The 15,114-nt window shown below is 41.8% G+C and overlaps 2 protein-coding genes across 2 annotated transcripts in view; one reads left to right on the top strand and one right to left on the bottom strand.

Annotated features, from left to right (window-relative positions):
* fgf7 (fibroblast growth factor 7) overlaps nt 1-2,370 on the bottom strand; it is a 75,965-nt gene extending 73,595 nt beyond the window's left edge. Inside the window, exons 1-2 of the mRNA XM_078241017.1 lie at nt 2,067-2,370; nt 870-1,476 (exon numbers count right to left, since the gene is read on the bottom strand). Coding sequence (XP_078097143.1) covers nt 870-1,158 — 289 coding nt within the window. The 5' untranslated portion in view covers nt 1,159-1,476; nt 2,067-2,370. The remainder of the gene's footprint in view (nt 1-869; nt 1,477-2,066) is intronic.
* Nucleotides 1-15,114, top strand: part of LOC144511021 (protein FAM227B-like) — a 232,064-nt gene that overhangs the window by 179,102 nt on the left and 37,848 nt on the right. The window lies entirely within an intron of this gene.

A 15,114-nucleotide genomic window follows, 5' to 3' on the forward strand; every position in this document is an offset into this window, starting at 1 on the left:
CTGCATCATGCTTGTAAGGCATTATAAAAGTTACAACCTTCAGACACATAACTACATTTTCATATAACCACACCTCCTCCTTGCTGCTGAATGGGTAGTACTGCACATATTGTAGTAGTGATCCCTATTAGAGATAGTTTAAAACACTGTAACATTAAATAGAAAGGCATAACTCAATTTTAATTGAGGCATTTTCGACATGGTTGAGACACATTGCCCTTGTGACCACCTCAGAAATCGTAAATTGCTTACTACCTATAAATAATTTTAGAAAAATGTCAAGAAATAGTTATTTAAGACTTATTTCTAGTTGGCACAGCCAGCTCTGGTCTCTTATTTTATACTCAGATTAAATCAAATTATTCAGGGTACTAAATACTTACTCTTTTGGAGTTGTATAGGAACAATGCATTGGTGTACAAATTGTTTTAAATTTCCCGCTAGGGAGATCGAGCATTGAAAGCTGTACAGGCTGAAGGAAGGAAATGTCGCAGAGTTCTACTTTCCCAGTAATCTACTTTTCAAATGTCAACTTACATGAAAAACAGATAACACTAATGATTTTTACTTTGGTCTAAAGTGTTATCTGATATCTCTGTTCCTTGTCAGTTTGAATAAAAGGGATAATTTTTGCAAACGTTTACCAGCTGTCAACTTAATACATTAGCAGAACTAAAATATGCTGGGTACATATCGCTAAGAGCTACACATTTAAAAATGAGCACCAGATGTTTCAAGCGTACATAAATGATTTTAGATTAATTCTCAGTTTGCTGCATAAGATCCAGTAAATTTGAAATTATGCACTCATTTAGTATGCTAAAACTGTTTAATATGTAATATTCCAAGCTAATTAAAATGTTACTTACAGTAATTGCAGCTGGGATTAACTGTGCCTTTGATTTTGCCTTTTTTATCAATCCTCAGATAAAACTGTGTTCGACAGAAAAGTTTCCTTATTCTTACGTCTCCACCTTCCATGTAGTCATAACTTCTGGTGTGCCGCTCAGGACTGGAGGAACAGTTCACGCTTCCAGCTAGTTGGTCTGGAGTCATGTCATTGCAAGCAAAAGACACACTCCCTGCTAGAAGAATACAATGAAAGTATAGTCTGTACAACAGAGTTGGCAGGATCCATGTTTGCATCCATTTGCGCATTATAGTGCACTGCTCTGGGTTCTCATGAACAACATACTGCAATTTAAAGTATGAATGAGACGATGCTGCTAGTTTGGGGTCTCAGCTTCTGCCTGGACTCCGTGACCTTGGGTCTCTCTTTATTTGTGGCACTAGCAGTTTAGAATGTGTGTAAGCTTTCCTAAGAAAGTTTATGGTGCTGAGCCAGGGTTTCTTCAGAGAACTGATGCACTGTCAATTTCCACTATAAACAAATCAGTTTGCAGTGGTCTTGAATGTCTTGATCTTCCTTGCTATTAGTGTCTTCCTTTTGTACAGAGAGCTTTGACGATAATAAAGCTGCAAGCAGAAGTATCACTTAACTTTAACAAGCTATTACAGTCAGCTGTTACAAATAAATTACAACCATAGCAACAAGCTTTGGAGGTGTATTCCAAAGTTTTTTTTCAAAAAGTTCTAGTTGGTTGCCAGTTTCTAGTTTAAAAAAACATAAAGCCAAAAAATTACAGTAGGTAGTTTGTTTTTGCAATAACTGCTGTATGCTGCAGTTTCAGTATGATTAAAAAGTGTGATGTTTGTAGCTTGGTGTGTGTTCCATGCGAGCACTCCACTGCTGTTTTAACTACTCTGCTAAGCACTGTTGCATTATCAATTCCCTAAGCTTCTGTACACTTGTCATCTTGTATGTGTTCATTCATTAGTAATCACCGCTCTTTTTATGTGGTGAACCAAATGTTTTCCATGGAACTTCCCATGTTTCCCCACACTCCAATTCTTGTTTCAATGTCTAGACCGGCTGGAAGCATTCAGAACTACCTCAATGTCAACCACACACATTTAATCCGAGCCAGCATAATTCAAAAAAATTTTTAGGGCAAAATATGTAGTATAAATAACATAATAACAGACAATTTGCATATATAACTTACTTTTGTTTTTGTTGAAGACAAACTGTGCGTGGAAGAAATCCATTGTTTACCCCCCCTCACATCATCGTGGATATTTCCTCGTCCAGGAAGATTCCAACGGAATCATAATTGTTTCCATAAATCAAGTGTTAACATGAGAGGGATTTTCTGGGCATCTTGAGCCTGTTGTTGTGCAGTTCTGTTCGATAAATGCCTTTCCCTGACCTCACTTGGAAGTAATTAGATCTTAGCCAGTCAGCTGTCAGTTGGATACACGAACAAAGAAAAAGTGAGGTTCCCTTTGTTAGATGTCCACATGGTCATCAGAGGGAGCTCTGAACTCACAGTGGTCTTTCTTACTTCCACACGCTATCACAATTCTTTATTCTCTGCTCAGTAATTCAGATCCGCTCCAATCATGGTAGAAAAATGTGCTCTGTTCCTCCAGATATATTCCCATCTGGGGAGCAAACAAGATTCAAGAATGAATCTACAGAATATAAAAATACAATTCTTCCTTCATACTCAGTGTGCTTTTTGCAATTTTATGTTATCTCAGCACTAAGGGCTGCAATTTGTTGAAATGCATTTTTAAAAATAACTTTGGTGTTAAAACAATTGAAAATCTTTAATTGGCCAATTATTGTTTGACTTGCCACATTACTTGTGAAATGTTTTGCTCCCTTGTGTGAAATAGCAGTTGAGGAAGTTATACCACCTGATGATTTCTTGTAATCAGCACTATGAAATTAGTTTGTGTAATATCTAATGATGAATTTCGGTGTGGAGGCTGCTGGTATTGGTGAGAAAATGTTTTACTTGCTTTTCCTGCGTTCAAAACTTTTGAAGGTATACAATTATTACCACTCAGATTGATCGTGCAAGTTCAGGGAAAGTTCTATAACATTTCTAAGTGACCACCAACACTGTGAATTGTTGATAACAGAGGCTACCTCAGCGGTATCAGTCAGTTATGGGCATTCTTTTATGAATGTGAAAGACCCATAACTCATAAGGGCTGCAGACATAAATGAGTTATAGGCTTTCTTCCAAAGGAGGAATGCCTGGAACTATTCATTGCATTGAAATGTTCTGTTCGTTTGATTGATATATTGCTCCAGGTAAGATCAAAAGTGTCTCTAGATCGCTTCTAAAACATGGCAAATTACACCTACTAAGTGTTATTTTATACACTTCAAATATGTAAAATTGCCAATCATGCTAACAGAATGAAGTCTTCTCTTCATTTTGCACTTTTAATCAAATTAATAAATGCTTTAAAAACAGATTGAATTATTGGTGATTGGAAAAACAAATCGGCATGTTGTGCCAAACAAAAGTACCTGTTCTGTGGAATTTTCAACAGAACAGCATAATGTTTTTATCTCCGTTATATTTTATCACTCGACACATGCAAAGTTGTCCACTTTAACCTATTTTCCTATCTCTCCCCCTGGGGAAGTGCTTTGAACTGAGAAGTTGGTGCGTACCAGCCCATAAATATCTCAAGGGATACCATCATGACCTATTAGAAAGTAGTTATGGACGATGTGAAAAGTGACCCCTCTCTGTCACATTCTCCCTCCTTTCTTTGAACGACCCAACCCAGTAAACCTGCCCTGTAGGGGAAATCTGAGTGTGATTTTTTTTTTGTCAGGACTGGGAATAAAATCATGGTTCCTGATCAACTGTCTAACACTACAGTGGTATAGCTTCGGAATCCACTAGACTCTTTGTTTAATTTCTAATATATCACATAGCTTTATTTCTTTTGACAACGTCATACTCCGCCCTTTATTCTTTCTTTTATGTGAACGTGGCACCTCCAAACCTTGCGTTGTAAATACTACAGAACTCAAAAGATCTAAAGTTTCTTTGCTAAAATATTGAAATCGATACTGTAATTAATAGGAGAATTAAGTAGAAGAGTTAGCGATCTGCAAAGGAACCTTCTTTGAGAGAACGCTTTGAATTCTCAGAACGTCTTGAACATTTCAAGTACGCTTTAACTTACCTGCTTACAATTAATGTTTATCAGTCCAATAGTTGAATGTTGGACTAACACGGAGGTATTTATTAATTCCCGCCATGACTGACCTTTATAGTCAGCTACAGTCAATGGACGAAATTTCAAGGTTCTTCACCGTCATACCAAATGCTGCATGTGTGTTCCAAGTTGAGTGAGGAAAAAGACGATCACAAATTTTTAAAAAGTTCTTGACTGGGACAAGACACTGGGCAAGGACACCGGGCAGCACGGTGGCACAGTGACCATTGGCACAGTGAGGCACTGCTGCCTCACAGTGCCAGGGACCTGGGTTCAATTCCCAGCTTGGGTCGCTGTCTGTGTGGAGTTTGCATGTTCTCCCCGTGTCTGCGTGGGTTTCCTCCGGGTGCTCCGGTTTCCTCCCACAGTCTGAAAGACGTGCTGGTTAGATGCATTGATCCGAACAGGCGCCGGAGTGTGGTGACTGGGGGAATTTCACAGTAACTTCATTGCAGTGTTAATGTAAGCCTTACTTGTGACTAATAAATAAACTTTACTTTACTTTTTAAAAAATCTTTAGATAGGAACTTGATTGATTCTTTTATTCTTGGCATGTCCCAAGGTTATTTCTGTACACCCAAATGGGAAGCTGCACTCAAAAAAGGCTTGGGTTGGAAATAAGGCTGCAACACGGTAAGCCTGATTCTCCAGCTGATGCGCTCCCCTCTAGCAAAGTGCTGTTGGGAATGCGGAATTAGCCTTTGTGTACTTTTCCAAGCTGCCAGAATGGGTTTGAGTTCTGCTGCTTAAGACTCTGAAACCAGCAGTCAGGAGAGTTACCCAGGTGATTTGCCCTCATGTTTCTCCATTGTCTACAGGAGCTCAGGTGTTTCCCAACCCAAAAATGGAAAACTGACAATTTCGGAAAATATAGGCATAAAGCCAGATCCTTACTATTTCATAGTGCATAACGTTACAATTACATCATGCTGTATCACATTAGTTCCCAACAAGATTGAGCTCCATCATATTATTCAGAAGTGTTTTTCTCTTGATAATATGCCAGAGGAGCAGGGTCATTTGGGGACCTCAGGGGCTGGTCATTCCCACAGTTTTGCGAATCATCCCAGGCCCAGCTAAGGGCCCCGTGCTCAAGATTAAGAAGCATGACCAATGGCTTGAAACAGCAAATTTTTATTGATGGCAGAAGAGCTAGAACCTCGATGGACAATGGCTGCTTAAAGACAGAGGATTCTTTGCCAAGAGGACTTGTTCCTTTAAGTATGCGTGAGAAAGACAACAGGAAACCACCTCACATACTCTTTTCCATAGCCATATTGAAAATGGGAGGCCTTTATCAGTATCTGAAAGACCATGGTCCACCTAGTTTGCCTTATACCATTCTATAGACACAATTTACGATGATAATGTAGTTATTTGACTAATTATATCAATCAACCTCTACCAATTAGTCTACAACAGATGCAGGCATGGGGAACATATAAGTATTCAAGAGCTTTAGGGAACTATGACAGAACCTTTCCCTCAGTGCACAGTGCACTGGCTGAGGCAAGAAAACTGGCGTGCAGCTCTCCATCTGTGCAGTCTTGTTTTCTCTATAGATTTTAGTGCACTCTGTGCAAAAAAAATTTGGGGGCGAGTTTTCGCCTTCAGGCTGGTGGGGTGGTTCCTGATAGAGCCAGCAATGCTGACTCCACAAAGATTGGGGCGCCCTTTTAAACTCCCCCCGAACCTCCCATGGACATAAGACCCTTCCACAAGCATCAAGGTGACCCCACCCCCTCCAACCATCAAGGCATCAGGACAACCCTCCTCACAGCATTCCACCCCCCCGACAATGGGGCTTCCCGGGGGGCAGTGCCCTGCATGTCTCTCACCCACCTTGGATCTGTACTTACCGTGGCACTCCTGGCAGGTTCCCTTTGACTGCTTCAATCTGTTGTGAATTTTGCTGACGTCACTTCACGCCAACGAGGTCTGAATATTCAGTGAGGGGGTAACGCAGAGAAGCCCTTTATTGAAATGTAAAATTATAACATTTTTTTGAAATGAGGTCCCTGCCCTTCCTGGATGGAAACCTCGCCATGTCACAGACGAGGGATGTGGAAAACTAGGAGAGCTCGCCAGCGAGAATCTCATTTCGTGACTCTCGCAAGATTTTTGGCTCATGTCACCATTTACGCTGACAGCAAATGTGGGCTCAAAACCGCACCCACGTGTCCAAAAATCACCTCTTCCTCTTAAGCATGCTGCACATTCAATGTCTCAAATTACCTCAAATGCTGTATCCCAAAATGATATTTTCTGAAAGTAACTGCTTTTGAAAGATTGACTTCCCTTCTGACTGCCCAAGAGGCTTTGTATCCAAAAACCTTTTGTCTTGCGATGCGAACAAAAGTGTGGATGGCAAGAAATGCACAAAATTACTGTCAAGGCAGACAGCGGGTTTTAAAAACCTCCAGGAACACTTCACTATTTGCTGGAGTAAGAGTCTGCAGCTTCATTGTTCCCGTTCTGGGCCTCCTTAGATTGAGTGGCATTGCATTGCAGGACCATAAATTGTGTCACTAACACGTTCTCTATGACATTAATTAACAACTATAAATTGTTGTGGCAGGAATAATTCATTATAATGTAGAAGTCAAGCAATTTCACAATCGCCATGAAGTTAAAGGGGAGGGTTCACGACAGGAAGGGGTTTGTTTTTCCCCTAGCAATGCTAATTTGTGGGGAATCGATGTTCATCTCTGTAAATTCCTGTACTTTTTTTAGAAATTGAATTATGTAAGGCCAGCTCCACAGAGATCGGTATGCCATTTTTAAAGAGCGCCCCAATCAGTGCTGGAATTAAGCTGCCCCCACCTTACCACCACATCCCGCCCCCCCCCTCCCCCGACTTCCCCACAGACATGGAGCGACCCCACTCCCCCACACCACACATGTAATCCCCCCCCCCCCCACCCTGCAGTATTGTGGGCATTCTCCCCTGTGCAGTCATTGCCATCCCCCCGCTTCAGGCAAGTTCCTCCCACTTCACCGGCAAGTCTCCACCACCTTCACAGGCATCAGTTCCTACACCCTCCACCACACATGAAGGGAACCCCCACATGGGACTCCCCAGAGAGCCCACCCCTGGCACTGGCCGCTGGCACAGGTTGCCAACCTGTTCTTATAAGGCTGGTGTAAACCTCTTTTTTTCAAAGTTTATTTATTAGTCACAAGTAAGGCTTACATTAACACTGCAATGAAGTTACTGTGAAATTCCCCTAGCCGCCACACTCCGGTGCCTGTTCGGGTCAATTCACCTAATCACACCAATGTGATGCATGTCAATGCGGTATGAACACACAGTGTGCGGGGGGAAAAAAAAATTGGGCAACGAGATCTCACCAGCAAGAATCTCATTTCCTGACTCTCGCAGGACTTTTTAAAAAATTCATTCGTGGGACATGGGCATCGCTGGCTGGCCAGCATTTATTGCCCTTCCCTAGTTGCCCGAGGGCAGTTGAGAGTCAATCACATTGCTGTGGCTCTGGAGTCACATGTAGGTCAGACCAGGTAAGGACGGCAGATTTCCTTCTCTAAGCGGTATCAGATGGGCTTTTCGACAATCGAAAATGGTTTCATGGTCATCAATAGATTCTGAATTCCAGATATTTTTTATTGAATTCAAACTCCACCATCTGCCATTGCAGGATTCGAACCTGGATCCCCAGAACATTGGCTGAATTTCTGGATTAATAATCTAGCGATAATAACACTAGGCCGTTGCCTCCCATGCCGCCATTTATGCTCATGGCAGACACAGGCTGAAAATTCAGCTTCGTGAATTGTCCCATTGTAAAGTGGTTCATTGTCAGGCAGGAACTTTCCAACTCGGTTTACTGTACTCATGAATCCCTGGTCATGTCCCGCAGAGCTGAAAACCTCTTGGTTGCTCTTGTCTCCTGTGGATCAAGTCTCACACCAGACTGCATCCACAAGATGCTAAGGAATCTGAAAGTCTGCTGAGAAATTATGCATTTATTGTTAAGCGCAGCTCCTGCTTCCTCTAGTCATCGCTGCACAGCTCACAGTCTGGTGAAATGTTCTGTCTGAGTGAATCCATGGATTAGCACATCATCCATGGATTAGCACATCATCCATGTGATCTACGACTTTCATCCAGTTCTTCTAGGATGCTTGACATGGTCCTTTGGAAAATTTCTGAGGTGATGCCAAATGATAAGATCGATGCAAATCCTCTCAGAGTAACGAAGGTTGTGAGCAACTTAGGGGTTCATCGAGGGATAGTTGCCAAAAGCCATTATTTGCATCTAGCTTTGTGAATATTTGTGAATCCTTATAGTGCAGAAGCGGCACGGTGGAACAGTGGTTAGCACTGCTGCCTCACAGCACCAGGGACCCAGGTTCGATTCCCGGCTTGGGTCACTGCCTGTGTGGAGTTTGCACATTCTCCCCATCTCTGCATAGGTTTCCTCTGGGTGCTCCGATTTCCACCCACAATCTAAAGATGTGCTGATTAGGTGCATTGGCCATGGTAAATTCTCCCTCAGTATACCTGAACAGGCACCGGAGTGTGGCGACTCGGGGATTTTCACAGTAACTTCATTGCGGTGTTAATATAAGCCTAGTTGTGACTAATAAATAAACTTTTTTTTAAGAAGGCCATTTGGCCCATCGAGTCTGCACCGACACTCTGAAAGAACATCTTACCCAGGCTCACCACTCCACCCGCCCCCAGCTCAGAACCCCACACATTTACCATGGCCATGGTCTAACCTGCACAACGTTAGACTGTGGGAGGAAACTGGAGAACCCGAAGAAACCCATGCAGACGAACACGCAAACCCTACACAGTCACCCAAACTCTTTCCCAATTTTGTTAAACCCTCATCTACAAACTGGATAGGGTGAACTTTGTGTTCAACTGGGTAAGGCATGAGGCATTGCGGCCCTCGGGACTAACTATTGAGGTTGGATTTTGACCTTTCTCCAACATCCTAAACTCCCTTTTGTTTCAATATCCCATACATGTATTGCTTCAATGCAAATCCCCCTCCCACTCTCCACCAGGAAAGGTGTCCAGATCACCAACAACCTGTCCTGGTCCCTCCATGCCGACACTATAGTTAAGAAAGCCCACCAATGCCTCTGCTTTCGCAGGAGGCTAAGGAAATTTGGCATGTCTGCTATGACTCTCACCAACTTTAACAGATGCACCATAGAAAGCATCCTTTCTGGTAGTATCACAGCTTGGTATGGCTCTTGTTCTGTCCAAGACTGCAAGAAACTACAAAGGGTCGAGAATGAAGCCCAGTCCATCATGCAAACCTGCCTCCCATCCATTGACACTGTCTATACTTCCCGGTGCCTCGCAAAAGCAGCCAGCATAATCAAGGACCCCACGTACCCCGGACATTCTCTCTTCCACCTTCTTCTGTTGGGAAAAAGATACAAAGTCTGATGTCACGTACCAACAGTCTCAAGAACAGCTTCTTCCCTGCTGCCGTCAGAGTTTTGAATGGACCTACCTCATATTAAGTTGATCTTTCTCTTAACACTACATTCTGCACCCTCTCCTTTCCTCCTCTATGTATGGTATGCTTTGTATAGCGTGCAAGAAACAATACTTTTCACTGTATACTAATACTTGTGACAATAAATCAAATCAAATTTGTCTTTTATTAAAGTTGCTACTTTTTGTTGCAGTTTCTACAATCCTAACACATTCTCCCTCCTTTCAGCTCTGATGAACATTAACTCTACTTCTCTTCTAATAGATGCTGGCGACCTGCTGAGTTTTTCCAGCGTCCTCTGTTCTTGTGTTGGATGAGGAACTTTTCTGGGTGTAAATAAACACACTGGCTTTGTTTCTAGATGTGGAGTTATGTGGTAGCTAGTCCTCAGCTTTCATAGTCCTGTAAGAAACTGTGTGGATTCAGCTCTGAAGTTTTTGGGCTGATCTGCTCAGCTTTCCAGTTCCTCTATGCCGCAAATCAGATGCAAATCGGTACAAGTCATCCTGCTCAAAATTGAGCAACTCTGGTCCTGAATCACATACATGTTTCTGTGATTTATTTCTCTCGATATTGCAGGGTTATCTCATGACCCTGAGTGCTACCCCTCGCGGCCCATATAGTTTTTTGCATGATGGATAAAGAGAGCTTCTCTCCAACCATGGAGCATCAGAAAGAACCAAAACTGCTGCACCTGAGTGTAACTTAGAGTGCATCTTGTTTTCTTCTATTAGAATATCAACACTCCAGTGGCTTCTACTTGATTCCTGGATCTCTCCAAGGAAAGGCAGCTCAATATCATGGATATCATCTACTTCATAGATCTTGTCACCTTTCAAAGGCTTTCCTTTGTGCGAATTCTGTACAAGCGTCTTGCAATGGCACATAATCTTGAAGTGGCCCATCTTTCCCCTTTGGCAGGGCAGTTTTCACACCATCTCTGTCACACCAATTACAGCTAGCTTGGGTTGTTTATGGATACTCTTCCTTTCTCCCTTGCTATTTTATGACAGCTTTCCCTTTTTTATCATTGACATACCCTACTGAGTCATTTGCTTTTGAGGACGGCTCTTCCTGTCACCTCACACCACAGATCCATTTTCTTGCCTAACTACAGCTTGTCTGCTTAGTTGGAATGGCTTCGTCAAATTAGATCATCTCTTTGCTGCAGGTGGTCAGACAAGGCATCGTCCAATACTGCCACGATGATCTTGTCTCTGATCAGTTCATCTTTGAAGCTGCCAAACTCAGTCCTCTGCAAGTCTATATAAATGCATCAACACTTTCCCCTTGATGTTGGGTACCTTTGTTAAAGTTAGCCCACTAAAGAATGGTATTCTTTCTCAGATTGAAATATGTATCAAGCGCTTTGATTATTTCATTGCGCGTGGCTTTCTCCTCATCGCTAGCCTTAGTGACAAAGCATCATCTGCACAGTCACCCATTGTACATAACAGCAGACTAGCCTGTTCACTGCTTGTCTTCACAGTGAGGTCTGATGTGGTGCAATACTTGACAAATCTCCAATACAATTTTGGCCATGCTTCTGCCTGGCTGAGGCCTGCAAACTTCTCAAACATTTCAGGTAATGGTAGAGACTTCTCCATCACCAATTTTCACATACTGCCACCATATAATATTCTTGGTATTGTTAGACTTAACGAGTCTGCAGAGGTATTTGAAACAGGAGCTTTGATGGAACACATCTTACTGTTCTGGCTTACTTCTTCACCAGACTGTATGAAAAACCAAATCATCTGAGAAGTGCATCATTTCATGTGATAATGTACACAGTATAATATTAACATATCAAGAAATTAGAATTAACTCAGTAACAACCCAACATCCAATATAACACATTACAAGATTTGAACTCATCTCTCTGTATTACTAGTCTAGAAACATTAAGATAATATATTTGCCTTTTGAGAAATGTACACTTGGCAATGGCCTAAAAGCAATTCCCATGAATGGCTCTAAAGATTTGGGGTGGGATTTTCCAGCCGCACTCTCCCCAAGACCGGAAAATTCCGCCCCAAGTCAACGGACCTTTGCATAGTCTGCCCACCTCCCTCCCCACCCGCTACGATTCCTGTGGCGGGCAGACGGGAAAATTCTGCCCCTGCAATCTGTACCTTTTCTGTACTTCTCTTGGAGAAATGTAAACCTGCTTGACTAACAAAAACCCTGTAGTAGTAATCCGTTTAATAGTTCTAATACAAAGCCATCAATCTCTTTTTGAAATGGCAGATATGAGTGCACAAAACCAAGATTCACAAGCCAGCGCAGATAATATTTCGATTTGTAATAAAATAATATTGCAAAGTATAGGATGAAAAGTATTATTTTATACCTGTATGTTGTTAAGAATCTATTGTTTGCGCTCGTTTCTTGTTTATGAAGCCTTACTTTTAAATGTCACCCTTTTCTATTTGCAAATTCTTTGCTGTCACATATAAATTACACTGCCTATGTAAACTTACCATATCTAGTTACACCCTCCTACCGATGCTAGCAGAATAGCATCTCAGTTTTGTGCCTCCCGCCATCTTAACGTGGACTGCGTGCCAGTGTGGTGTATATTTTTATTTAGTAAATAATAGTAATAATTTAGTAAATTAGGAGTGAATGAACGGCCCCAACCATTCATCACACATATACGGCTGCACACTTTCTTAGAGGTTTTGCAGACTTGCTGTGATCAGAAGGTAATTTCAACACATCACCCTCTACGTGGTAACTGAGACCTGTGTGATCAGGGCAGATAATGGTCTCTCCTAACCAGTCAGGGTGAACTATCCCTACAGAGGCATGCAGGGTTTGAAGCAAGTTGTGTAAGTTAGAATATTTAAGTCAACACCAAACCATGTATAGAAAGTGAAATAAAGAATGAGCAGTTTAGGAAAGATTGATAATATTACTTATTGAATGTTTAATTTTTATCAATAACCTGATCAATTTGATTCTTGGCTAGATTTTTAAATTTCTTGATCTTTTGGTCATAGTTGTATACATTACTTTAAAACTTAATTTTTAAGTATGCTACATGTTGGCACTTCAAAGATTTCATAGGGAGAAAAATCGAATTTATAAGTGATTGATGTTTACGGTAATAGAGGAATTTTAGTGCGTGAAGGCACAATGACCCCCTTGTGTGACTAAACCTCATTAATTTTTTCCCAGATCTCCTTTTTGTATGGTAAGTTAGTTATTGACAAACACAGAAATTATATTCACATATTAAAAAGCTTCAATCAATAAAAATATTAGGCTGGATTTAAGGGGGGTGCCACAGTCCCCGGTCTCCTCAGCTAAAATAATTGTTGGAGCTTGCCCACGACACTGCTGGCTGTCCCACAGTAATTTAACACTGGGAGCGGCATTAATTCTTTTAAGGTGAGACTTCCACCCCTATCTTGGGAGACAGTTTTGGATTGGCCAACAACTCTGTAGTGCCAGCAGGAGCAGTGTCCATTGCTGGGACTACAGTCAGCCCCACCAGGTCAAGGAGCCCAGGTAGATCCATAGTCAGGGGTCTCAATGAGGGGCTGTGTTCAGGAGGAGGGTAATAATGAGGGGGGGAGAGGGAATAAACTTTGAAGGGAGCCACCATTGGTTCACCAGGATGGCCCAAGTGGCTCATGTGGGAGGTCCCTCCCCCTTTACCTGACGGCAGCTAAAGTTGCCAGACCCCACCTTTCCACGAGCAACATACCAACAGCAGCCAGATGAGTTTTAAGTTTAAGTTTATTTATTAGTGTCACCAATAGGCTTACATTAACACCGCAGTGAAGTTACTGTGAAAATCCCCTAAGGCCCTTAAGGGGCCATTAATTCAAGATCTCAATAGGGCCAAGGGTGGGTGGACCTCCCAACACCTCCTGCATCCCCTGTAATACTTCAAACAGGTCAGAATGAGAGAGTAATTGCTCGTAAAGCCATCCCTCGGGGATTTTCACAGTAACTTCATTGCAGTGTTAATGTCAGCCTACTTGTGACTAATCAATAAACTTCAACTTGAACCACTGTGTATTACATATCTTCGACTCCCACCTTCAAATCCACCAGCATAGAATTGTAAAATCCAGCCATTGTTTGTGTCAATGAGCTGTTCTTTGTTGTTCCAAAGTTCTTTAATTCTGAGTAAATCTGTTTAGTTCATTAAAGATGGCATGCTACCTGACAACTGCTGAAGTAGAAATCCATGTATTTGTGGGTGAATCAAAACTCTTGATGTAATAATTTCGATCCAAGGTTCAACTGCAGTTTCCTGAATAAACAATAAATGCATTTTCCTTGGGATTGGAGTATTAAACATGTATCTTTCTCAATGTTTCACTAATTTTCAGTCTCAGAAGACAGAGAACAGTAACATATAAAAAGAGTTCTGAACTTATTTTAGAGATGGTAGCAAAGTGCTTTATTAAGTACTAACACTGTCATTTGCACATTAAAGACCATGATACTTATTCAGAAAATAAATGAATGCTACAATTTGAACATTTAAAAGTATTTTTAAGCAGTTACCTGTTTTCAGAATCTGATTGTGTTATTTTTAAAGATTTGTACACAAAACTGTTACTGACTAAAATGTCTGCAATTTAATTAAAGAGCTGTGGTCTGTCATGTTAGATTGTTCAGATAGATGTTATCCCACAGTCTGAAAAGTATCCTGGTCTGAAAAGTACCTCACTGATATTTGATTTGAATTATTATTTGATTTATTATTGGCACATGTATTGGTATACAGTGAAAAGTATTGTTTCCTGTGCGCTATACAGACAGAGCGTACCATTCATAAAGTACATGGGGAGAAGGAAAGGAGAGGGTGTAGAATGTACGCACCTAGAGTACTGTGTACAATTTTGGTCCCCTTACTTAAGAAAGGATATATTAGCTTTGGAGGGGGTACAGAGAAGGTTCACCAGGTTGATTCCGGAGATGAGGGGGTTAGCTTATGAGGAGAGATTGAGTAGACTGGACCTGTACTCATTGGAGTTTAGAAGGTTGAGGGGAGATCTTATAGAGACATATAAGATAATGAAGGGGCTAGACAGGGTAGAAGCAGCGAGGTTATTTCCACTTACAATGGAAACAAGAACTAGGGGGCATAGCCTCAAAATACGGGGGAGTCAATTTAGAACAGAGTTGAGGAGGAACTTCTTCTCCCAGAGGGTAGTGAATCTTTGGAATTCTCTGCCCAATGAAGCAGTAGAGGCTACCTCATTAAATATGTTTAAGTCACAGGTAGATTTTTAACCATTAAGGGAATTAAGGATTATGGGGAGCGGGCGGGTAAGTGGAACTGAACCCACTATCAGATCAGCCATGATCTTATTGAATGGCGGAGCAGGCTTGAGGGGCTAGATGGCCTACTCCTGCTCCTATCTCTTATGTTCTTATGTAAAACCTACCACCATGTCTGCCCCGGAATTGGGGCACGCGAGGTTCCCAGAAGGGAAACCCCCGTTGGCCTGGGACGCGAGTTTACGATCTCACCCGAGTGAGGCCATAAAATCCCGCCCATAGTGTTACAGTCACA

The sequence above is a fragment of the Mustelus asterias genome, chromosome 24, assembly GCF_964213995.1.
Source record: "Mustelus asterias chromosome 24, sMusAst1.hap1.1, whole genome shotgun sequence".
NCBI lineage: Eukaryota > Metazoa > Chordata > Chondrichthyes > Carcharhiniformes > Triakidae > Mustelus > Mustelus asterias.